The sequence below is a fragment of the Triturus cristatus genome, chromosome 4_1, assembly GCF_964204655.1.
Source record: "Triturus cristatus chromosome 4_1, aTriCri1.1, whole genome shotgun sequence".
Taxonomy (NCBI): Eukaryota; Metazoa; Chordata; class Amphibia; order Caudata; family Salamandridae; genus Triturus; species Triturus cristatus.
Window position 1 is genome coordinate 233751048 of NC_140585.1, and position 24038 is coordinate 233775085.

General features: G+C 44.2%; 1 protein-coding gene across 3 annotated transcripts in view; it reads left to right on the plus strand.

Moving 5' to 3' along the window:
• The window catches only part of LOC146854177 (aldo-keto reductase family 1 member B1-like), a 348624-nt gene that overhangs the window by 177782 nt on the left and 146804 nt on the right, over positions 1 to 24038 (plus strand). For all 3 annotated transcript variants that reach the window (XM_085650520.1, XM_085650518.1, XM_085650519.1), the window contains one exon: positions 18611 to 18692. In XM_085650520.1, the coding sequence (XP_085506646.1) occupies positions 18611 to 18692 (82 nt within the window). The remainder of the gene's footprint in view (positions 1 to 18610; positions 18693 to 24038) is intronic.

Here is a 24038-nt window from a genome sequence, read left to right on the forward strand (position 1 = left end):
AATGTTAGGACATCATTGGCATCGGGTTGGGGAACACATAAATACTTTGCTGGATATAGTTCTTATGCCAGAAGGGTTGCAGTGTTGATACACAAACGGGTGCCATTTCGGGAGGAGGAGGTTTATCGGGATGAGGGGGGGGGGGTCGTTATTTATTGGTTAAAGGCTTCATGCTGGAACATTCTGTGCTACTGCTTAATACATATGCCCCGAATGTTGATGACCCCAAGTTTTTTTTAGGCCATCCACAGTCAAATAGTTCACAATGGGGCAGATTGAATTTATATAGGAGGGGATTTCAATTTGTTTCTTCACCCGGGACGAGATAGCACAGCACACACAATAGCCGCAAAACCGAGGGTGAGGCACGTGGTGCTGGACACTATTGAATAGCTGGGGTTGGTGGATGCGGACTGGGAGGGGTATACTCATTATTCTGCGCCCCATAACACCTGGACGCGGTTGGACTACAGGTGCTTGTCTGCTGGGGTGGCAGTATGGGTTGACGCGGTTACTCATCTCTTGCGTACTGTATCGGATCATCTCCTGTGAAGGTAAACATGCACATCCCTAGAGCGGGGGGTGGGGGGGTGGAGCGACCGTGGCGATTCCCAGTTATGGCCTCGAGGAATACTGTCTTTGCCACGGAACTTGGGGAAGCAATAGTTGAATACTTTAAGATTAATGTTGGGTCAATGGAATCTGAGGCTGCCCTCTGGGAGGCCTTCAAGGCCTATGCCAGAGGTGTGTATTTCAAAGAACGCATGGGGTACTTAGGGCCCTGCTCCGCACGCTTGCGCATATAGAGGCACAGCTTGTGGAGTTAGATTGTGGTGCAGTTCATACCGATCCCCCCAACTTGCAAAGTTGGGCGGCCGTCGTTCGGTGGTACGGGGAAGGTGAAAGGCCTGGTAGGACGCTAGCCAGACTGATGCTACTAACCCGTAGGCCAACCTACATAGCAGTACTAGGTGGGGAAGATGGTGAACAGATCACGGGTTACATAGGGGTATTGAGAGAGGTACTTAAGTATTATATAACCTTATATACCTCCAGAACTGCTGACCTCCCTTAGGCCTATAGTGACTACCTCAATGAGGTTTCACTTGTCTGGATGGATAAAGCCCACCAGGAATTCCTGGCTGAGCCCTTCTCAGAGGATGAGGTAACAGAAGCCTTCAATGCACTGGACAGCTCTAAAGCGCCCGGGCTGGCTGAATTCACGTTTATTTTACTAAGAAATATAAGAGCCTACTTTTGCCCCATCTTATTGATATGTATCAGGAGGCCATCAAACTTGGAATGCTTCCACCCACTTTGAGAGAAGCTGTTATAATTTTGTTACCCAAACCCGGAAATGACATATTAAAATGTAGCTCATATCGTCCCTGTCGCTCCTGAACTTTGATAATAAAATCTTAGCCAAAATGCTGGCGACTAGACGTGCTTTGATTGTGGAGAAATTGATCTCACCAGTGCATTTAGGGTTTATTTCTCATAAATCCACAGCCCTCAATACTTGCACACTGTTTGCCACGCTAAATAGGATTTCGCTGACGATCCCTGTGGCTGCCATTCTCCTCGACAGTGAGAAAGTGTTTCATTTGCTTGAGTGGCCCTTTTTATATGCCACCATGCAGAGACTGGGGATGCCGGAACGGTTCTTGGCGGTGGTTCGGCTATTATACACGTCGCCCATGGCACATATTCGTTTGAATGGTACTTTGACTAAAGCATTTCCACTTACACGGGGAAAGTGACAGGGATGCCCCTACTGTTTGTAATTGCACCAGACCCGCTGGTGCGCCAGCTGCTAGAAAGGCATAGTCATAGAGGGTTGCAGTTTAACACCGTGCCCTTGAGACTCACGCTCTACGCCGATGATATTATTCTTTAAGTACGGCACCCAGATGACAACCTAACACCGTTGCTCCGGGGAGTGACGAGGTAGGGCACCCAGTCGGGTCTTCATAAAAATTGGGAGAAATCAGAGGTGCTCCAACTGATGGAGGCAGCCTGCGCTAGAACGGTAGATTACCCACTGACCTGGTGTGATGACTCTGTAAATTACCTAGGAGTCCACATCCATAGGGACAAGGATCGTGTCCTACAGCTGAACTATGGCCCGGTAGTCGAGAAACTGGAAAGCAACATTGAACGCTGATGGCAACTGTCCCTATCGATGGCCGGAAGGATTGCTATAATTAAGATGGTGGCACTGCCACAATTCTTGTATCTCTTTCTAAACATCCCCATACCGCTATATAATAGCTTCTTTTCTAACCTATGCATGCTGTTAACGCGACTGGTATGGGGTGGTAAACGGGCCTGTATTGGCTGGGTTACTTTAATACTCCCATATGAGAGGGGTGGGTTTGGTGTGCCGAATCTGCAGATTTACTATCTGGTGGCACAGGCGAGCTTTGCCCGACATTGGTATTGTACAGATCTTCGGATTCCGTACCATCGGCCCGAGTCCGACTTGGTTCTTCCCTCCACGCTCAACTCCCTGTTGCCCCGGGGGTTCCCTCGGGACCCACAAGACATCCAGACAGTGTCCACAACCAGCTGGGCATGGCATAAGCCGCAGCATGTGACAGGGGCTTGTCTATTATATTTCCCCGTGCTGCCACTTGTGGGAAATGGTTGGGTTCCCAACCTGCAGGAGACCCTAGTGAAGCCTACATTAGCCAAGTTTCGAATGACCACGTTTGGTGATTTGTTTCTAGGAATGCACATTTTTTCTCGCACTGAAGAGCACCATCTTTGGACTACGACTACGATGGATTACTTTGTGCTGTTGAGAGTGCAGAGGGCATTGCGCGCGTGCATGGATAGTTACCCTTTGGAGCCCCCTGACTTCACTATTTTAACTGGGGTTATTAGTGGTGGGGATGGGAGCCACTTGGTGGCCGAGATGTACAAGGCGGCGGTGGCACTGCTCCCATGCCATGATACGAGTGTGCGGGCAGCGTTGGAGCGTGATCTTGGGTATCCTCTGACAGAACTGCAGTGGAGTTGATGTTGTATTCAAACGCGTTGTGTGTCTCCTAACCACTGGCACAAAATGCTGCATTTCAAATTTCTGTGGAGGGCGTACATGACTCCTAGTAAACTGCATCGTATGGACCCCTCTCGTCCACACGCTTGTCCGCGGTGTTGCTCCCCGAAGGCGGACTTTGCGCATATGACTTGGACCTGCATTAGAATAGAGGACTATTGGAGATCGATTGTTATGGAACTGTCTAGGATGGTGGAGGTTGAAGTTGTGCCATCACCTTTGCTATCGCTGTTGGAATATGTTCATGATCTCCCCAAGTCCAAGCTCTAGTTTCTTGCTATAGTGCTTCTTCTCGCTAAGCGTAAAATAGCTCTCAAGTGGGCCTGCTCACAGGCTCCCACACTCACTGCATGGCTTCACAGTATGACATACTGCAATACCACCAGCGACACATATGCGCAGTTGCAACCACCGGCTTCTCGGCCTGTGGACATCTGACAACCGTTTCAAACTTATCATTTGGCAGCGCAGAATAGTAACGACCCCCCACTCAGGAACTGCCTGGCCCCACTAGACCTGCAATTGAGTAAAGTCATGAATGGTATGTGTCTTACCCCTTTGTTTCAAAATAGACGTATTTAATAATTGGTTCTCCTGTGGGGAATATTAGACTGTGGATCTATGCCTGGTGTTATATGGGTTTCTGAACTTGAAAATGTTGTCATGTACGATGTTGTCATATGCTTTTCTCCGTACTGCTACACTGCAATGCTATGCTCTCTATGATCTCTTTTTCTTTGTTCATTGTAATTTGGAAAATTTAATTAAAAAAAAAGAAAGGCCTGTGGGAAGAAAAGAAGAAATATATTTATAATCTATTCCAAGTCATCTTTAAGATCTCAAGACATTTTTTTAATTTTCTTTATTGGTTTTCAATCAACATAACACCGATACAGTTATACATCTTCAAGATATGGGTACAGTTCAAAACACATTGGCTATGCAGACTGGAACACTGGAATCAGAGTTACATGAATTAGCAAAGGCAATATGCATGCTTCAACAATCCCCGTTATATGAAAATTCAAAAAGGAAATGATTAGACTACTGCCTTTAGTGAGTTATACATGTGCTGCTAAGATCTCAAGACTTAAAGACCAAACCAAGTTTTGGAATTCTATAAACCGAATTGATGATTGTGAAAAAACCCAGAATGAAATCACTTTAAGTCTAGGAAATTGTGGGAGAATTGCATCTTAAATATTTACAATGATGACAGGTTCAAATCAAATCAAATCCGGTGATTGTTAAGCGCGACTACTCACCCGTAAGGGTCTCAAGGCACTGGGGGTGTGGGGGGGGGGGGGTTCGCAGGTTCCAGTCCATCAAGGAGGGGGTCTGTCGAAGAGCCAGGTTTTGAGGTTACTTGCGAAGACGGGGAGCGATGTTATCTGTCTGAGGTGGAGCGGAAGGTCATTCCAGGCTCTGGCCGCGAAGAAGGAGAATGAGCGGCCTCCCGATCTGGTCTTTCTGGTGCGGGGGACCACTGCGTGGGAGAGCTGGGCTGATCATAGGGTCCTTTTGGGTGTGTGGAATTTGAGTCGGCTGTTCAGGTATGCTGGTCCGGTGTCGTGGAGGGCCTTGTGAGCGTGGATTAGCATCTTGAAGGTGACTCTAGCTTCGATGGGGAGCTAGTGGAGTGTTCGCAGGTGCTGGGAGATGTGGCAGTGTCTTGGCAGGTTGAGGACCAGTCTTGCGGTGACGTTTTGAATGTTCTGTAGCTTGCGGGTGAGGTTTCTGTTTATTCCGGCATAGAGTGCATTGCCGTAGTCGAGCCTGCTGGTGACCAGGGCGTGAGTGACGGTCTTTCTGTGTTCGAGGGGGATCCATTTGAAGGTCTTACGTAGGAGGCGAAGGGTGTGGAAGCAGGAGGACGAGACGAAGTTGATCTGGCGGTCCATTTTGAGCTCTGAGTCCAGGATGATTCCCATGTTGCGTGCGTGGTCCGTGGGGGTAGGCGGGCTTCTGAGGGCGGGGGGCCACCAGGTGTCATTCCAGACGTCTGGGTTTTGGCCCATGATGAGTACTTCCGTTTTGTTGGTGTTTAGTTGTAGGCAGCTGTTTTTCATCCATTTGGTGACGGCTTCCATGCCTTCTCGAAAGATGTATCTGGCGGTGTTAGGTTTGTTGGATAGGGAGAGGATGAGTTGGGTGTCGTCTGCGTATGGCACAATGTTGAGTCCGTAGGTTCTGACGATGGGGACGAGCGGAGCCATGTAGATATTGAAGAGCGTAGGGCTGAGGGAGGACCCCTGGGGGACTCCACGGGTGGTAGGTGTAGGGTCTGAGAGGAAAGGGGGTAGTCTGTCCCGCTGTGTTCTGCCGGAGAGGAAGGAGCAGATCCAGTCAAGGGCCTTGTCATGGATCCCTGCGTCATGGAGGGTGCGGTGAGAGACTGTGTCGAACGCCGCTGAGAGGTCGAGGAGGATGAGGGCTGCTGTTTCTCCTTTGTCCAGTAAGATGTCGTCTGTTGCGGCGAGGAGGGCGGTTTCCGTACTGTGGTTTTTTCTGAAGCCGGATTGGGAGGAGTCGATGATGTTGTGCTCTTCGATGAATGTGGTGAGTTGGCTGTTGATGGCTTTCTCGATTACTTTTGCTGGGAACGGGAGCAGTGAGATGGGTATGTAGTTTTTTAGGTCGGTGGTGTCCGCCGAGGGTTTCTTCAGGAGGGGGTTGATCTCAGCGTGTTTCCAGTCATCAGGGAATGAGGCGGTTGCCAGGGAGCGGTTGATGGTGTGGCAGAGCATGGGTGCGATGGTGTCGGCGGCTCTATTGAAAATGTGGTGAGGGCAGGGGTCCGTGGGGGCCCCGGAGTGGATTGACTTCATCGTCTTCAGTGTGTCTTCGGTGGTGAGGGCTGTCCAGTTGTCGATCGCTGGCTTCAGGGTGTCGGGGGTGGTTGGTGAGGGTTCAGTGTGTTGGTTGTCTTCGTCAAAGTTGTCGTAGATGCTCTTAATTTTGTGGTGGAAAAAGGTGCTGAGTTTGTCGCAGAGGTCTTGTGAGGGAGGAATGTCGGTGGACTCGCTAGTGGGTTGGGCGAACTCCTTGATGATGTTGAAGAGTTCTTTGCTGTTGTGTGTATGAGTGGAGATTCTGTCTTCAATCGCTTTTTCCTCGTTTTTCTGATGAGTTGGTGGTGGGCGTTGGTGGCGGCTCTGAAGTTGTTGTGGGCATTCTGTGGATGTGGTGTTCCTCCAGGCCTTTTCGAGGCGGTGGCAAGTGCGTCTGGACTCTCGAAGTTCAGTGGTGAACCATCTAGCTTTCTTGGCGTGGGTGTTGTTGTTTTTCTTGACGGGGGCTATGGTGTTGGCACTGTCGGAGAGCCATCTGTGCAGGGTTCGGGCTGCGGTGTTGGCGTCGTCGTTTTCCACGATGGTTGGGGTGGAGTTGCTGAGTGATGAAGTTAGCTGGTCTTCGGTGATTCTGGTCCAGTTTCTTCGTGGGAGCAGGTGCTGGTGTCTGTGGATGGTGGGTGTTCTGAAGGTGAAGTGGACGCATCGATGGTCAGTCCATGGGAGTTTGGTGGTGTGGTTGAAAGTGATGGAGTTTCCTGTTGTGAAGAGGGGGTCGAGGGCGTGTCCTGCTGAGTGCGTGGGTTCGGTCACGATCTGGTGGAGTCCAATGATGTGGAGGTTGTCCAGGAGGGATGTAGTGCTGGGGTCCAGTGACCTTGGAATCTCAATCTGCCCTCACACTGTGTTTGAAATAATTCCATAAAGATATTAAATATCAAGTAGTCAATAGCAGTTACATAATTGAAGCAGGGAGCACTAAAGTCATGCTAAAGCATCTCTGGGCAAAGCAGGGCCCCAGAACCGAATTTAATACCGAGCCGCCTGTTTTGCATGTCCAGTGAGGGCTTCATTTTCAGTGGGTACTGTTGTACATCATTGTGTGGTTCCATTTTATGCCCTCTTTTTAAAAAACAACAGCAATAGTTCAGATCCTTCTAGCTTCTATCGTCTTGTAGCGCTGTTGGACATTGACGGCAAGGCATATACCAGGATTCTGCTACAGGAACTTGAACAATGGGCAGAAGAAAAGAATATTCTCTTCTTCCCAATGCGTTTCCCACATCCAATTGCAGCACTATGGATAATATTGTGACACTATCTTTTCTTGCCCATCATGAAATAACTCAGAAACAAGCCCCTTCATTTGTGTGCCCCATTCACTATTCTCTTGCGTGTGAGTTGATGTACTGATTCTGGGGAATCCTGACTCCCCTGTAACAGGCTCCAGGTGTTTGGTGACAAAGGATGCAGGACGTGCTGAGACCCGGAAACCGAAAATCTGTGTTTGCTCCGAGTTCTGAGTTCCAAGCGACGTTCTTCTTGCTCCATGTTCCTGGCCCCGCTGCCCCCGCTGCCCCCACTACCCCGGTGCTGGAGTGCCGAGTCTGTCGGGGAGCCAGGAGAGGAGCTGATCCGCGGCTCGTGAGGTGAGAGAAACAGGAATGTGTGGTGAGGCTAGATCTGAGGTTTCGCTCCGGCTGTGCGGAGACGGCCGGCGTTAGGCCAGTGCGGTTTGCGCAGCGCAGATTCCCCCTCCCATACTCTTTACCGTTTTGGTAGCATCAGAGGTAGCAGCAGGGGGAGGTGGAGCCAGAGCCCGAGCGTTGTGCAGTCGAGGCACAACCTGAACCACTGTGGCAAGGAACCCGCGTGGAGAGGGGAGTGCGGCAGACCCGCCGAGTAAAGGCACCCGGGAAGGACTGCGAAGACAGAGGCAGTGTCGGAGTCCAGCAGTTGAGGAGGGTCCACCCTCAGGCATCAGTGGTAACCAGGACCATGGCTTGAGTCGGGCAGGCAGGTGTGGTAGAAGGGGCAGGTCAACCGGTGTGCAGGGGAGACATCCTGAAATTTGTGAGATCCTACCCTTCCTGAAGATCACCCGGAAATAGAGGTAAGGTGCCGCCACACTAAAGGAGGGGGGGGGACAGTCAACGAATAGGTGGCCCAAGTGACAAATTAGTAAGGTGGCAGCAAAGGCGGAAAGTATCAAAATCCAGTATTCAAGCCCCAGTAGACTGTCACCTCTGCCTCACCACCAGAGAAAAATTGGGGCACTCAAAGTAAATTGCAAGCGGACAAACAGCGATCATGCCTTACCAATACTACCAGTTTATAACCTTAAGAGGCAGTGCACGCAAAGGTGCACCATGCGGCTCAGGCCATAACAGACACAGCAGCGCAAGGGTGCAGCCGGTGGCAGGTCAGTGCACCTTGTGTACAAGTGGAGATCAGACAAAGAAAGAATAACTAGTGCAGGAAGAGAGAGCCCAACACTCTACAACCTACCACAACGTATAAGTGGCAAAAAACGTGACATAGACCCATGGGGGATCAAAGGTTATAGACATTTCGTGAATCTTAAGAGGAGCGCTGTTAGATTGTCTGCTCGACCAGAACTGAACAATCCAGGGTGAAAGAAGATTGAAGAACACTGGGAAGAAGGCCGCCCTAAAGATAAACTTGGTGTATACACTTGCTCAACAGCCCTACGATTGACTGGGTGTGAGTGTTTGATTGGTTCTGATGCTCCGTCCATCACCACCCCCTTTTGTACCGCTTTGTACGCCATAAGTTGGCAGGGTATGCTCAGACGTGAGTCCCTTGCTCACTTTGCCACTGGATTCAAGCAAGCCTGGCTGAAGACGGCTGAAATGCCAGAAACCGGTCCTAGGAAGCTTGTTTCCGGTCCAGGGAAGGCATGGCTTGGCAGTTCGGGCTGGACTGTTCCCATGAGGCACAGGGTCAGACTGATTTGCATATGGCCATGTCTGAACTGGGGTGGCAGAGTGGGCTAAAGAACGCTGATGGATCAAACCCAGATCTGTAGACTGGGTGTGAGTGTTTGATTGGTTCTGATGCTCCGTCCATCACCACCCCCTTTTCACCACCCCCTTTTGTACCGCTACGATTGACAACAACAGGAACCTGCCAAGATACAACAAAGATTTAAAAGTAGAACTCACAAATCCAATACACACATATACGTACAATATATAGAAAACAGCTAAAGAAAACTAAGTATTCATTCTTGTGCCAAGAAGTTTACCAAGCTGAAGGAAGTCCAGGCATAAGGGAAGATTGAAAGGGGATTGAGTGAAAAGGAATATAATGCAATCCAGAAGAAATCGAGGGGCTCCCGGTCAAGGGAAAAATCAGCAAACAAAGAGAGCAAGACAACAGTCCCCCAATCTGGACGCCTCACTGGATTTGGTGGTAAGCCTACGCAATAGAAATTAGCAGAAATCCACTAGCCAAACAGCTCTAAAACACAGCAAGGAGAATAGAATTAAAAAAAGAGTGGTACAAAATAACAGACTTTTTAACAGCTAAAAGTACAGTAAAAGTAAGCCCTACAAACAGCAGCCTTCTTCTAGAACTGGGGACAGAAAGTAAAGCTGGTGTAGGAAGTGAAAGCGTCCGCAGTTCGTGTGGTGAAGGTCAAGAGGAGATAGCTGCCGATCTAACCTCTATCAGAAATATTGATGGAATTAAGATCAACAGCAGCAAGACCGCTCATGAATACAAGGCAAAAGAAACAACAAAAACAAATGAAATACAAGAAATGCCCCAAAAAAGCAAGGACTGTATCTCAATCACACAAACCCCCTTAGAGGTAATGGACCAAAAAGTGAAATCAAGAGACAGATCTCCCAGCCGACAAGTTAAATCTAACACAAGAAGCCATGAAAAAGAAAGCGAAACACAAGACAAAGTAGCGGCAGAACCAGCAGTCTCAAAAAAGAAGGCTAAGAAAAGCACTAAGAAAGGGAAAATTACTCAACAAAATAATATATGGCAATTATTCTTTCAACACAGAAATAAAATGGCATTGGGAATCAACATACGGTGGATGTAGAACTTAAAAAACAACTAGTTGGCAGGCAGGCGATCAAAACCACAGTAAACATCACAAAATCAGAATCCAGTTCAGTAGCAAAAACCAAGGACCGATTGTCTTTAGCAGTCAACAACAGCCTATCAATAAGTAGCAAAAAAAGGAAAACATGCAGTTCGACAGATTACAGCAAAGTCCAGAAGAGAATGATTTGTCCAGAGCATCTGAACCTATGGATAAACAAAAGTGGTTAGTGTATAAGCAAAGTCTAAAGACCGAGTCTAACCTGAGGTTCATATCAGTGCCACACAAAGAAAGTGCAATGACCGCTCAAGAGCGGGAAGATAATCAGCAATCGGGGGAGTGTATTCGACAACAAGATTTTAACTTTTTATGGAATTATCGAGAGAGGCAACAAACAAAAGGGGGATGCCAAGCAAATAACCTCCTAATAATTCCAAACTACACGTCGAGAGGACCATTTAATATCTTGAATAGAGGCAAGATCTTAAAACTAAGAAAATAAGGGATGTTGCCTACATCAACAGAGATTGTAGATCAATTACTGACATAGCAGTAAACATTCAAGGCAAGGGGGATAGAGCTACAAAAGATTGCCCCTCGCTTATAGGACCACTGCTTCCTGCAAAAACAAAGAGAGAGATCAGTCCTAGGGGGAGCAGCAGGTGTAGGATTCAACCAGAGAACCTTTGACAACTTGACGATTGTCAAGTTTGCAACCAAGGCTCCTCAGGGTTTGCACCTACAAGAATACCACAATAATACATGTGGGCTAGAAAACTAGCTACAAAGAAAGGATGTCATGGTATTCCTTCAGAACCACAAAATAATTGTGACACATGGTGTCTACCACTAACATATATCACAGGTTATATAAATCATCATGAATCGGCGATGAAGTCATCGAAATTTGGTCATCCCAAAGGAGGTATCTCCATATTCTGCTCGACAAAATGTAAATGGCAATTAGAAAAAAAGGAAACTGGGTAAAAATGTTTTTTAGCATTCAGAATCGATAGCCAGAAGGCAAGCATTGCACCAAGGGCAATCATATTAATGAATGTTTATATCCACCCCAGAAAAGAGACAAAAGGGGAGCACATGAAAATCCTTCTTGAAATAATAAAAACAATATAGAGGCAACACAAACAAGCACTGTTTATCTTCACCGAAATTCAACTCAGATTTGTGTACGAAACCAAAGCCTAGTCGTCTTAGTAGGAATACATAGAGAACCCAGTTGGAAAAACGAGGGTTAAGGCATCTGAACGGGAATACAAAAGACGACTCACCGGCAACAATCAACATTTGAAGTAGAAGTAAAAGTTCAAATATAGATCACACATTAGTAAGTGATTTTGGAAAGTTACAGGTGCGTCAATTTCAAATAACTCCCAGTACGGAAAGTGACCATTTCCCCAAAATTATCCAAATAACTCATAAGTCTGATTTGATACCATTAACTAAAGAATTAATTTCGGACCCTCAAGCATACAATTTAAACAGCCTGAAATGGAGAGGCGCGGGGACAGAGTCACTGATGACTGGGGTCTATTTACTCGCAGGTCGCATAGATAGCAAACTAAACCCACAGGAAAATATGCAGCTAGAAGAGTAGCGGCAAAAGGCATAGGAGACTTTAAAAAACACTTTACTGGAAAAAGTTCAAGCAAAAAATCTGTCACTTAGGCACAATTTTAGCAGAAAGCATCATGGGAGCCACGGAACTCAACCTTGGTACTGCAGTGAACTATGCAAACAAAAAATGCAAATATTGTGAGAAATCAGGAAAATCACAAAGCAGCTAAAACAAGGGATACCGATAAAACCAGATAAAAAAGATTACAAAAATTAAGAACTATATATAAGAAAAGCTGTTGGAAAACAAAAACAAGATATCATGTTGGCTTGTGGAATGAACTTTTGATGTGAAGTAAACAACTCAACGGCAAAAGATCTTACCAGTTGCTAAATAGATTGTCAATCGGGAAGACCAGACAACAAAATGCAGGGATCTATGCAGCCTCTTGGAAAGCTCACGTCCAAGGAATAAGGAATATATGCAGAGTTTGATCTCAAAGAATAGAAAGACAGCTCAGAATTAGAAATTAAAAGGTGAATTGGCTCATCCTTAGCAACTCAGATAGACGATGTGGACTACTAAAAGCCTAAAGTGAACACTATCCACTGCAGCACAAACATGTCAGTAGTAGCGAATATAGAACAATTGAAACAAATCATAAAGAAACTAAAGCTAGGAGGCACTGCAGGCCTGAATGGAATCCCCAACGCACTATTGAAAGGAGACGTGACATATTGGGCCCACTATTATGCACCATTTTTCAATGAGCTGGTTGGCACAAATCGAATTCCGAACACATGGAAAGGCAACATCTTTCAAATTATTTTTAAAAGTGGAAATCCTTCATTACCAACAAACTATAGGTTTATAGCCATAATAGACCTAGAGGCTCTACACTTCATGTCTACTTGAGCACCTTAATTCATGGACAGAAGATAACAAGCTAATAGCACGGTTCCAAACAGGGTTTAGGGCTGGGATGAGGACGTTAACAAACCTAACAGCATTAACACTCCTAGCAGAAAATGCAAAAAGCAAGAAGACTCGGCTCTTTGCTTGCTTTATAGACCTCAAGTCCGCATTTGACTGAGTGCCTCGATGGAGCTTATGGCAAAAATTGGCCAAATGGGGTATCTCTAGCAGCCTATTGAGGACAATCACACAGGAACTTGGGCTCAGGTCAAAATTGGGGATGGCAGCCGAGCAACAAATAAAGTCGATACAAGAAACAGAATAAAACAGGGGTGTGTCCTAGCCCCAACTCGGTTTAATTTATATCTTGCAGACCTTTCAGAAGCACTTTCAAAGGATAAGTGCCACCTGCCATCCTAGGCCCATGAAGAAATAGGTTGTCTTCAGTATGCAGATTACATTGTCCTTCTAAGCCAAACGCCAATAGGATACAATGCAGTATGAAGGTCCTAAAAATATACATGGACAAACAAGGGCTAGAACTAAACTCGGCTGGTAGATTGCAAATATAAATTACATTCCTGGTTTTAGGAAGGAAATGAAATTGAGGTAGCAAAAACATATAAATTCCTAGGATTCAGTATTGAACACCAAATGAATTGTAAACAGCCCTTAGCAGCCGTGTCGGCAAAAGCCCAATCGTTAACCTATGGTTTAAAGCTTCTAAAAAAGAAATTGAGCTGCCCGTCATTCGTCCATCTGCTATCCATCATGCGTACTCAGTTAATGCCAACGGTAATGTATGGCATGGAAATGATGAGGGGTCACAAAGCTCTTACCTTAAACAAAATCCAACCAATGTGTATACATCTGTGTTCAACATCTCAAAATCAGCCTCCCTGGCCCAAGTTCGCCTAGAGTTCAGTCTGATTAGTCAAACATTTCAAAGTAAAAATGCATTTATTAAATTACGCTGGAGGCTGTGTGCATCTGAAAGAGGCTCTATCGATAACCTGTGCATAAAGAAAATTGAGGAACAAATACAGATTAAAAAAAAGGTTCCTGGGAACTCTATTTAAATCAGGCAATTGAGGAATTAGGCGTACAAGAAGTTTGGAGTGCGCGCATAGTGAAAGCAACATTTTATCAAGCAATTCAAGCTACAACCAAAAATCTGTCTCATATAATGGACAAGAACACCTTCACATGAAGACGACATGCCTGGACAGTGATCAATTCATATAAAAAATGGCAGCCTCGGGAATACCTTTCAGCTCACTTTTCATCGTATATAAAAAAGCAGTTTATGCAATTCCGTTTTGGCATGTGGGAAATCAAAGGACTCATCCCCAACGGGGAATATCAGTTTCAAAACCAAGAATGTCGAGTATGTGAATATAAGCAAGAATCCTTAACACACATCCTCTGTGTGTGCCCAAAGTTAAAAACAGAAAGGAAAAAACTATTGAAAGCAAATTTTATAAATTTGAAAATCCACACCTGCAGGCAAGTGGTGGTACCTGGTGAGGAGGTTCTGCAATCCCCCATGTCTGCCGGAGAGTACGTTTTTTCATACTGAATCTAAAAGAAATAGACCAAATAAAGGACTAACAACACAAAACGTACACAAGGGAGACCTGATTTTGGCTTGTGTATCATACAATGATCAAGTGACTACAGCAAGGTCAAATTAAAGGATTACTGATTGCACAAGGCACTTGCACTTTACTAAGTAGAAACGCCGAGATCACAGCCTGTACACAAACTAATGAATTCTGAAGGAGCAAAATAGCCCGACGTTACCTCCAAACTAAAATGTCGATTGCCAAAGAACGTTATAGTTTATAATCAAAAGAGAATGAACCACGTTTCTTGGAAAAGCCAGGGTATATAAGTGTTGTACAAAGGCCCTCATACACTCTAACCCGTGGGCAGCGGTATATCTTGGTTCTCCGCTTGAGAAGGTTAGGTGATTGGTTTTAGCATTGGGTCCTTTTCCGCCTGAGTTTCCTGTTCTCCAGGCAGTCAACCTGCCTCCACCTGGAGTGTGACCATCTTGGTCTTTGACGGTCGTGATTTCGATAGTGTTAGTGGAAAGAAGTGATAAATTAAAAATAGCTCCTATCCTGTACTCTTGTTTTATTCGTCAGGATGGGGTAAGATTAAAAATAATGTGTGGTGCTATGGTGGATGTGTGAATGGTCCACCGCACCTATATAATGATGATTTCAGTGGTTGACATGTTTCAGTCCATGGGTGACTCTAAAGGTCAGTGGACTTTCATCAGGACCTTAGTCATAGCGATGACGTGATAGATCGCTTTGAGACGTTGGGTAAGTTAATGTCAAGATACATGGTTCAATCTCTTTGATTATAAACTATTAAGCATGGAAGCAGAATGAATCACTGCTTCTTCCTTCCTTCTCTTGATTTTTTGGGGCAAAGAACTTTATAGTCACCTCTAATACACACATTAAAAAGGAATTAACATGACCCAATGCTTCTACATGTTATAATTGAGCCAACAATTGTTTTATTAGTCCGACGTATTTATACCAATAAGTGTGAACTAAGAACTTTGAAGGAGTATAGAAGCCACTCGACATCTTCTATACAAAAATCCAGATTGCGAATGAACTTAACTTGAAATTTGTAAACACATCGTTTGATAATATTTGGTCTCAGGAGAGACAAGCCTGTCATAATATGTATTTTAATAGGAGTTTATTTGGATTTTTTCTATTTTTCTAATTTCTATTTAAATTTCTGTAAAATAAGTGTTTAAAAGGTTTTATGAATGTATTTTACTGTAATGGTTTTAAAAGACTAAACACTAGAACAGAAACCTGGGTAAGAGTTAAAATTGGTAATGGTTTCAGCATATCAAAGATAATTATTACTAATAGAGGATTGAAACATAGGTGTATGCTTGCCATTCTATTATTTAGCCTCTATATAGCTATTAGTTCATCATTAAAACTAAAAAAAGCTAGATCACATCCACTAACGATAAAAACTCACTACTTTCAAGTCCTGCAGTATGCAGGACTTTCAAGTTATATCACTTTACAGTGAGCTTTAAAAGAATTGCATAGCTACAACTGTGTCAACAAACTAGAACTAAAATAGGTCAAATCAAAGGTCACGAATTTCTGAAAATATAGCAACAAAATCATGGCTTTCTGCTTCATATATCTTGAGATATGCTCCAGACTATAATTACCATGGCACATAGCTAACAAAAAATGGCAAAACGAGACATTACTGATGCTACAATACAGTGTGCTACAGTAACATATAGTTTATGTAGATTTACCTCAAAGTTACAAAGTCGTTCAGCTTGTATGTTATAAAAGCAACAAGGGCTACATTTTGCCGTCTCTGATCTAACGATGGATTGAAATATATACCAAGTGACTACCAGTGGCTGAGAATGATTCAAGCATTCCATCCATCACTTCTTTGTATAATTTAGTGTGTCACCCTCAGTTGAATGGGAAATGCCCAGAGGTGGGTCCCATGCACACTATTGGCCTCCTTTACAAGCCCATTGCACCGCTGGTGCTTCACTTTTTTTGATGCCCCGGCGGCGCAATGCGCCTGCCCATATTTACACGTCACATAAAGTCATCCTGAATGACTTTTCATGGCCTAGCAAATAAGGGTCCCTTTCATGCATTACTCTGCGTGAAAGAGGCGTTCCATGGGTGTTGCTGTGGGTGTTCCCATGCAACATTCATGGAACCTGATACATTCACAGATTTGAAAAGTGTCATAAACCTGGGAATGCGTCAAAATCCTACACCTCCCCAGGGGAAACGCAGAGGTGGCGCAACAAGAAGAAACACTTTTATTTCTCCTCTTTTTTTGCTATTTCTATGTGTGCTGCATAATGCAGCACACATAGAAGGAGCACATCGCCTTTAATGATTGTTTATGAGCAAGAAGGTACACCTGCCTAAACGCAGACACCCTTGCACCATGGTGCTAGGGTGTCAGCATTGGCGCACGTCTGCTGTTTGTGTGCCGGCACAGGGGAGAAGGACATACATGTGCTGCCAAACATACATACAGCGCGTTCCTGCCATTTTATTTTGATGCACTGCAGCTCAGCAGGAAGGCTTAGGGTGCTCCAGTGCGCCATAATATAGCAAATGAGACTCTGTGTCACTGAAAACAAGCTATATCTTGCTGTTGAGCCTTAACTTGGGCGAAACCGGTCCTGGGTTGCTCTTGTTCCAGTTCAGGGAGGACTAGGCTTCGCAGGTCGGGCTGGACTGTTCCCATTGGAGCAGAGTCAAGAATGATTTGCATATGGCAGGGTCCAAACTGAGGAGGTATGTTGACTACCAGCAGCTGTGAGTAATTAAAGCATTCCAAATATCACGTTTTTGTATACGTTATTATCTCTGATCTATGGTCATCAATGATTTCTGGGATGCTTTGTGACGACATTTGATATAATACAGTGCATTACTCTCTGAAACATGTTTTATCTGTCACAGAACACCTTCAGACAGACCTAGCATGTAAAGCAAACTTTCTGAAATACCGCCACCTTCTGAATAAAGCCAAGAATGGTACATTAAAGGGAGTCATTAAGTTAATACTGGAAAATAGGTGCTTACCAAGAACCCCTGGTCCATGTACTTTTCAAGCACACTTCATGATCTAGAAACAAAGTACATTTTGAAAATACCATCTCCCAATCAGCATTCAAGTCAGCAAATAAAACATACACCATATTGCCAAGTCACACTGTTGACATGATAGAACTCGCAAAAACTACATTATGGAATCCTACAATACCATGACCACTCAGCGCTACCAAACAGAATCAATGCATTGAGATTACAAATTCCCTCCATTTTGTTTTAGGTTTTCTGATAAAAGAATTTAAATGCTAGAAAAATAAAGGTATTTACTAACCCAGACCTACAAATGGAAGCCTCAGTGTCCTTTAACAGAATTCTAATGTGATGTGCAGATTACTGTGGATGGGGAGAAGATAGGGGCACAAATATGCAGGAGTCAGTCAGGGCTGTCTTTTCATCCTCCTCTACTTGACAAAGGAATGTTCAACAGAAAAGGGAAAAATTAGGGTTGGTGAGTCCACGAAAGAAAGGAACAAGCACATAATTGATCTTGTGACCGAAGAAGAGGTTTTAGATCATGGGCTGCGCAACACAGCGGGCCAAAAATCACCTGTGAATGAAATGGTGCACAAACTTAATAAAAGTGAGCTAAACCCCATCTTTTCCTCGATTCATTTGTTCTGCAAGAAGGGTTATGAGATTAAGGTATTGTCAGTGGATGAACGATGTACAGTATGTAATCGAGATTACATGGAGCTCAAGACTGGTCAATTCTCCATCCTCAAGGTGCTGTCTGGAATATCATGTTAATCAGACTCTACACTTAGAAACTTCAGAGATTCTGGCACAGCAAGCTCTCACTAGGTTAGATGTGAGATCTGCATTGAAGTGTTACAGTGAGATCACTAATTATGTCAGATGATCAACATAACTGCTGGCCTCCAGTGCTCAAGGCAGCATAGGGAAAACAAGCAGTTGATCTCTAAGTGGATTGAGGAATGCATCCTCCGGTGTTAAAGTGACCCCAGTGCTCCTGGTGCTTCTAGAGCCCACTCTGTAAGTGGTGAGGCCGCTGCTGCAGATCCTTTTCAGAAGGCCCTTCTTACTGAGATTTGCAAGGCTGACACTTGGAGGTCCTTGCATGCGTTTTGTTCCCAATGTTGCTCGGATTTGGACATAAGAGTGGATGCTCAAATGAGTCTCATGTTCCTCTTGATTCCTTCCAATGTTTCCTCCCAGAATGATTATTTCTGTAAAATCAATTCTAAGTTAATGAATTGAGGGAATCAAGGGAATATTCTTTGCTCAAGAATTAAAAATGGCTGACTTGTAATGATCGTTCTCCAGCTAGGAATCCTCAAGAAATTCATAACCTTGACAAAACAGAAATGAAAAAACAGAAAAAAACAGAAGTAGAATAGATGCCGGGGACTAAAGCATCCTTTTATGACATGCTATGCTGCAGTTTTTTTCTTTTATTTTTATTTTTCGGCTTCACAATTTAAATGCATTTTAGAAAAGTGGAAGGCAGAATAACTTATTACTTTAAAGAAAACATGTCACTTCTCCCTCTCCTACTGCGTCTACTAGGGCCAAACCTGAAGATCCAGTCCTCCTGGTTGACCCTAGGATCAAGAAGATTGCAGCAAAGTACAAGAAAACATCTGCTCAGGTACCTGGAGACAGTGAAGTTCATTCATACTAATGGCTGTAAAAGGTCAAATGTACATTTCTCGAATTGCACCATATTTCTGTTTGTAACCTTTCTTGTAATGCTTTCTTACTTTTCCCCTTCAAGTTAGTTTTTGTTCTGCCAGCATATATAGTTCTATCACTGATGCTGGAGATGTGTTTGGAATAATATATAGACATTTAGAGGGATGCCAAGGGATGACTCATCTAGGGGCATATTTATGGTTCCCTTGCGTTGCCAGAGCGTCACTTTTTGTGATGCTCCGGCAGCGCAAATGACAAAATCATATCTATGAGATCACACAAGCCACTTTGCGTCGCTTTGCATGGTCTCATAGATATGGAGCAAGGCAGTGCAAATCGCTGCATTGCCTTATTTTGCACTTGGGAGAAGTTCAGTGGGCATTGCCGTGGGTGTTCCCACGCAACCCCCATAGATTTTGATGCTTTCCCAGATTTACCAGACCATGTAAACCTGGGGAAGCGTTAAAACCTTACGCTTCCCGAGGTGAGGCCAGCCGCGGCCCGTGCAGGTAAGAGCGGTGGGGCCCGGTGGGGGGGGGGGGGGGGGTTGATTTCACCATACGACCGCTAGGGAAAATTAAATAAATAATTAATTTTCCTTCGTGGTCGTATATCAAAATCCCTCCCTCCCCCCACCAGGCCCCACCGCTTTTACCTGCACGGACCACAGCTGGATGAGCCGTAACGAGGAGAAATTACTTTATTTCTCCTTGTTTATTCCTCTTTTCATGTGCGCTGCATACTGCAGCACACAGACAGGGGTGTGGCCTTAGAGGGGGTGCTGGGATGTTACACTCGCCCAATATATGTATTTTCTGGTAAATAGTTGGGTACAGGTTATTGCAATCAGGTATGCTGCGGTGTCGTATTTGTACATACACAGAGGCAAAAATGAACACAGACTCTCTCCCTCTCTCTACTTTGAAAGTCTTCAAAATATTGTGTTATTTTACAAAATATTATGTTTTCTCTCACTTAGTACCCCTACCAAACCGCATTCCTCTCCCTTTCCACTGCCCTTTAAGCCCCTCATGCACCCTGCTTGTTGTAAAATGTATTTAACATTATGTGCCAGCGGATTGCTGGAAAATCTGAATCTCACCCCCCCAATCTTACTGACCAAGCTATGCCCCTGCACATAGGAAGAGGAAAATGCCTCTCAGGATTGTTTTTGTGCAGAAAGGTGGCCCTTCCTGCTCCAGCCAACAACACAGGCACTCTTACACCATGGTGCAAGGATGTCTATGCTGGCGCTAGGCTGCTAAAACGTTGCCAGTGCTGGGGGCAAACACAGGAAATACGGTGCATTCCTGCCTATTCTCTTTGATGTAGGGTCACCTTGCTGTGCTGCCCTACTTCAAATCCCCATAAAACACCATAAACACTATAAGTCATCTAATTTTGCATTTCCAGCGTCACATGCGGCATTCAGGACACTGGACCAGTCCTTGACCACTGCACACTTTTTGAGGTGCAACTTGAATATTTTCAAACTCTTAATTATTTAACTTTTTATTTAATTAGCTATGATCCTAAGTAATGCTCTCCCTTTACCTCCAGGTGCACCGGGACCCTGTGGGTCTCTGATCTTCCTGTATGGACCCCAAAAAGTCTGTGAGACTTAAATTAGCCATCGGATCCGTGCTGCCAAATACCTCAGACTCTAACTGACCTTTCGATAGTTTTAGCAGATGAGCGTGATACCTTGAATATTCCCATTAGCAGTATATCAGTACTGTAATAATGGGGTCTGCAGCCTTTCTACGACAGTCTCAAAGACTTCTACCCCTGATCTATTTAAGGTGCCTTCGCAGTTAAGGAACAATTCTTCATCTAAATTGGTCCCAGGGCCTGCTTTGAAAGATTCTTCTTAGTCTGCTAAGAAGCACAGAAGGCGTTAGGAAGTAAAGGAAATAAAACAAGATAAGCAGGAAATAGGTTTTCATTGCCTGTCCCGGACACTATGCATTTCAGTACTGAACAACCAACAACTCCATCTGTGTTTCTCCTGGTACCACTATTGATTTTATGGCAAGACAGGAGGCTACCATTATGCATAAACACCTTTATTCGCCACCTCTGAACTTAGAATAGAACCAAACGTAAAAACACTAGAACAGAACACTCAAGTCCCATAAGATCCTGACGACCGCCATCTTCTTCCTCTTTTGTTTGCTGCTTCTGGAGCAGATAAGTACTATGTTTTTTAATAGGCTGAGTGTAATATGTTTTAAAATAGGTTAAGTGTGTAATTTGTATTTGGCAAGAGGTGTATGACAAGTCCAATTTATGGACTGACTAAGTTACGGGTGGAAGAAGTGTGTGGGATTTAGTAGGAATAGTGTTTAAAAGGGAAAAATAAGCGGAGGAATATAATATTGAAAGAGGCTAAAAGACGCGAGGTCAACTTCTAGGGCGGCCATTTCATGTGCAAGTGGAAAGCGCGAGCAGAATCTAAATGCGGGCGAGTTTGTATTTGAATGCGTAGTGTGTAAAAAGGATGCGCATGCGCAGAAGAGGAATAGCGGAGCAAATGGAGAGTTTTTAAAGGGCGATAGAGGTTGTTTGGTGGTTTGGAGAGTATCGTGTGTGTAGCGTTGCTAAGCAATGCAGCGTAAAGGAAAATAACGAAGGGAGAGAGGAGCCTTTGGTTTTTGACGGGGTGTCAGTTGGTTAATCGAAGTAGAGAAAAATAAATAAAAAGAAAGATGACAACAGTAGAGAGTGTAGGGGATTCAGGTAGTGACATGAAAGAGGAATTAAGAAAAATTATAAAAGATGCAGTTGGTGCTGCATTAGCCTATGTGAGGAGGCCAATTATACATGAGGATGAAGAATATTTTTCATTGGAAGAGAATGAAAGAAGTAATGAAGGAGAGGTTGGCGGAAAATGTAAAGAAAAGAAGAAGCATCTGGAAAATGGTGCAGGAGAAAAAGGAGTCCAAAGCGGCTCAAAAAGAAAGAGAGTTCAAAGCAACTCACAAGATGGGCAGGATATCTCTGCGAATTCTAGTGAAGTTGACGAATATATATTAGATTTAGATTACAAAAATGATTTGGAAGATGAAAACACGAGTGAATGTTCAAATAAGAAAACGGATAAAAAGGTGGTTGGCCCTTTTGGCAAAAAATTATCTGACCCTAAGGATGTGAGACATCCCAGAGGGTCGGAATGGTGGCCGATGGGCCACGTATCAGATTATATAAAGTACTGGATTAGAAGACCACTTGAAAGAAGCGAAAGAAACATAATGAGGGCAGAATGTTCTCGCCCAGTAATTGGGGAAAAGGACACGTTAACTCCAAATTTAGATCCGGAGATGATTACCTATATGTTCAAAATGGGAAGAGATCCAAGAAAGGGTCTTGAAAAAGCATTGAAACAATGCGAGGATAAAGTATTGGATGTGTTAGGTCCACTCGCTAGGATGTTCGATTTGGTGGAGGAAGCCTTTTTAAAAGGGACAGACTTGGACATTGTTTTATTAAGAGAATGGTGCCAAAGGGCCATATGTTTCCTGGGGAACGCAAATGCGGGTCTAATAGAGGAAAGAAAGAAAGCAGTTTTGTTTAGAATAAACCCAAAATTGGGAGATTTTGCTAAAAAAGATACTTGCGAAAATCCAAATGGATTACTTTTTGGTGATGGAGCAGTGAAGGAATTGGGAAAGTATGTGAATACTTTCACTTCTCTGGACAGGGTCCAGACGAATATGTGGAAGGTTTTTAGTGGAGGAGCTTCTGGGAGTTTTTATGGAAGGGCCAGAAGGAGAGGGCAACCTTCCGGCCGAGGCTTCTATAGGTCCCAAAGTAATTACTCAAGGGGTTTTGGAAGAGGATCGCAAAATCAATTCAATTTCTATCCTCAAAGAGGAAGAGGGGGTCGTTCAAGAGGAACGAGAGGAAGAGGGCAGTCCTCAGGTCATGGAGCAGGTAAGTTGGAATATGAAGATTTATATTGGTTTTATCCAGGAAAAAGTAGGAGGAAGATTGAGAAATTTTGTAGAAAAATGGAAAGAGATACCAAAAGATATGTGGGTGTTGAAAACAGTGACTGGTTTCGAGATAGAGTTTGCAGAGGTTCCTTATCAGGAAAAAGAACCAAGGGAATTGGTTTTCAAAGAGAGTCAGGAAAAAATTGTCTGGGAGGAGGTAGAGAACACGTTGAGAAAAGGGGCGATTGTGGAGGTAGGAGAGAAGGAAGTAGGTTTTGTGAGCAATTTATTTCTGGTGGAAAAAAAGGAAAAGGGCTGGAGACCAGTTATCAATTTGAGGGATTTGAATTTTTACGTGGTATACAGGCATTTCAAGATGGAAGGAATACATCTTTTAAGGGATATTTTACAAGACATGGATTGGTTGGTGAAGCTAGACCTCAAAGATGCGTGTTTTACAATTCCGATGGACGAAAAGAGCCAGAGGTATCTGCAATTCAGGTGGAAAGGAAAAATATATCAATTTGTATGTTTACCTTTCGGTCTCTCTTCTGCACCTTGGTGTTTTACGAAGGTTATGAGGTCAGTGATTGTTTTTTTAAGAGAAAGGGGAGTTCGAATGATTGTTTATTTAGACGATCTGTTGATAATGAATCAGGATGTAACAGATTTGAGGATGCAATTGGAGATGGTGATAGATCTCTTGCAGTCTCTGGGGTTCATAATAAATGTGGAAAAATCTGTGTTGGAACCGTCTCAGTCTTTGGAGTTTCTGGGTTTTGTTGTGGATACTGTGAGAGGTTTTTTGTTGTTACCAGAGAAAAAGATAAAGAAAATTCTCAAGGAGGTGAGGAATTTGTTGAGGAGAGATATGGTGAGTTTAAGAGAGATTGCAAGGATAATTGGTCTATTGTCCTCATCAATTCAGGCAGTGTTTCCAGGACCATTAAATTACAGGGCATTACAACGTATGAAGATATCGAATCTTGCAGCTGGTTTATGGTATGGAGGCCGAGTAAGAATATCGGAAAAAGCAAGGATAGAGTTGAGTTGGTGGATGGAGAATTTGAATGCGTGGAATGGTCGAGCGATCTTTGGAATGAGGGCAGACTTTGTGTTGGAGACAGACGCAAGCCAACTTGGTTGGGGAGCTGCATGCATGAATCAGGTGACTGGTGGAGTTTGGAATTCGGAAGAGAGGAAGGAGCATATAAATTATTTAGAAATGAAGGTAGGGCAATTTGCATTGCAAAGTTTCAGGAGTATGTTCCATGGAAATTCTGTATTATTGAAGATGGACAATATTACCGCAGTAACTTATATAAACAAGCTAGGGGGAAGCAGATCAAAGAAGTTATCAGAGATTG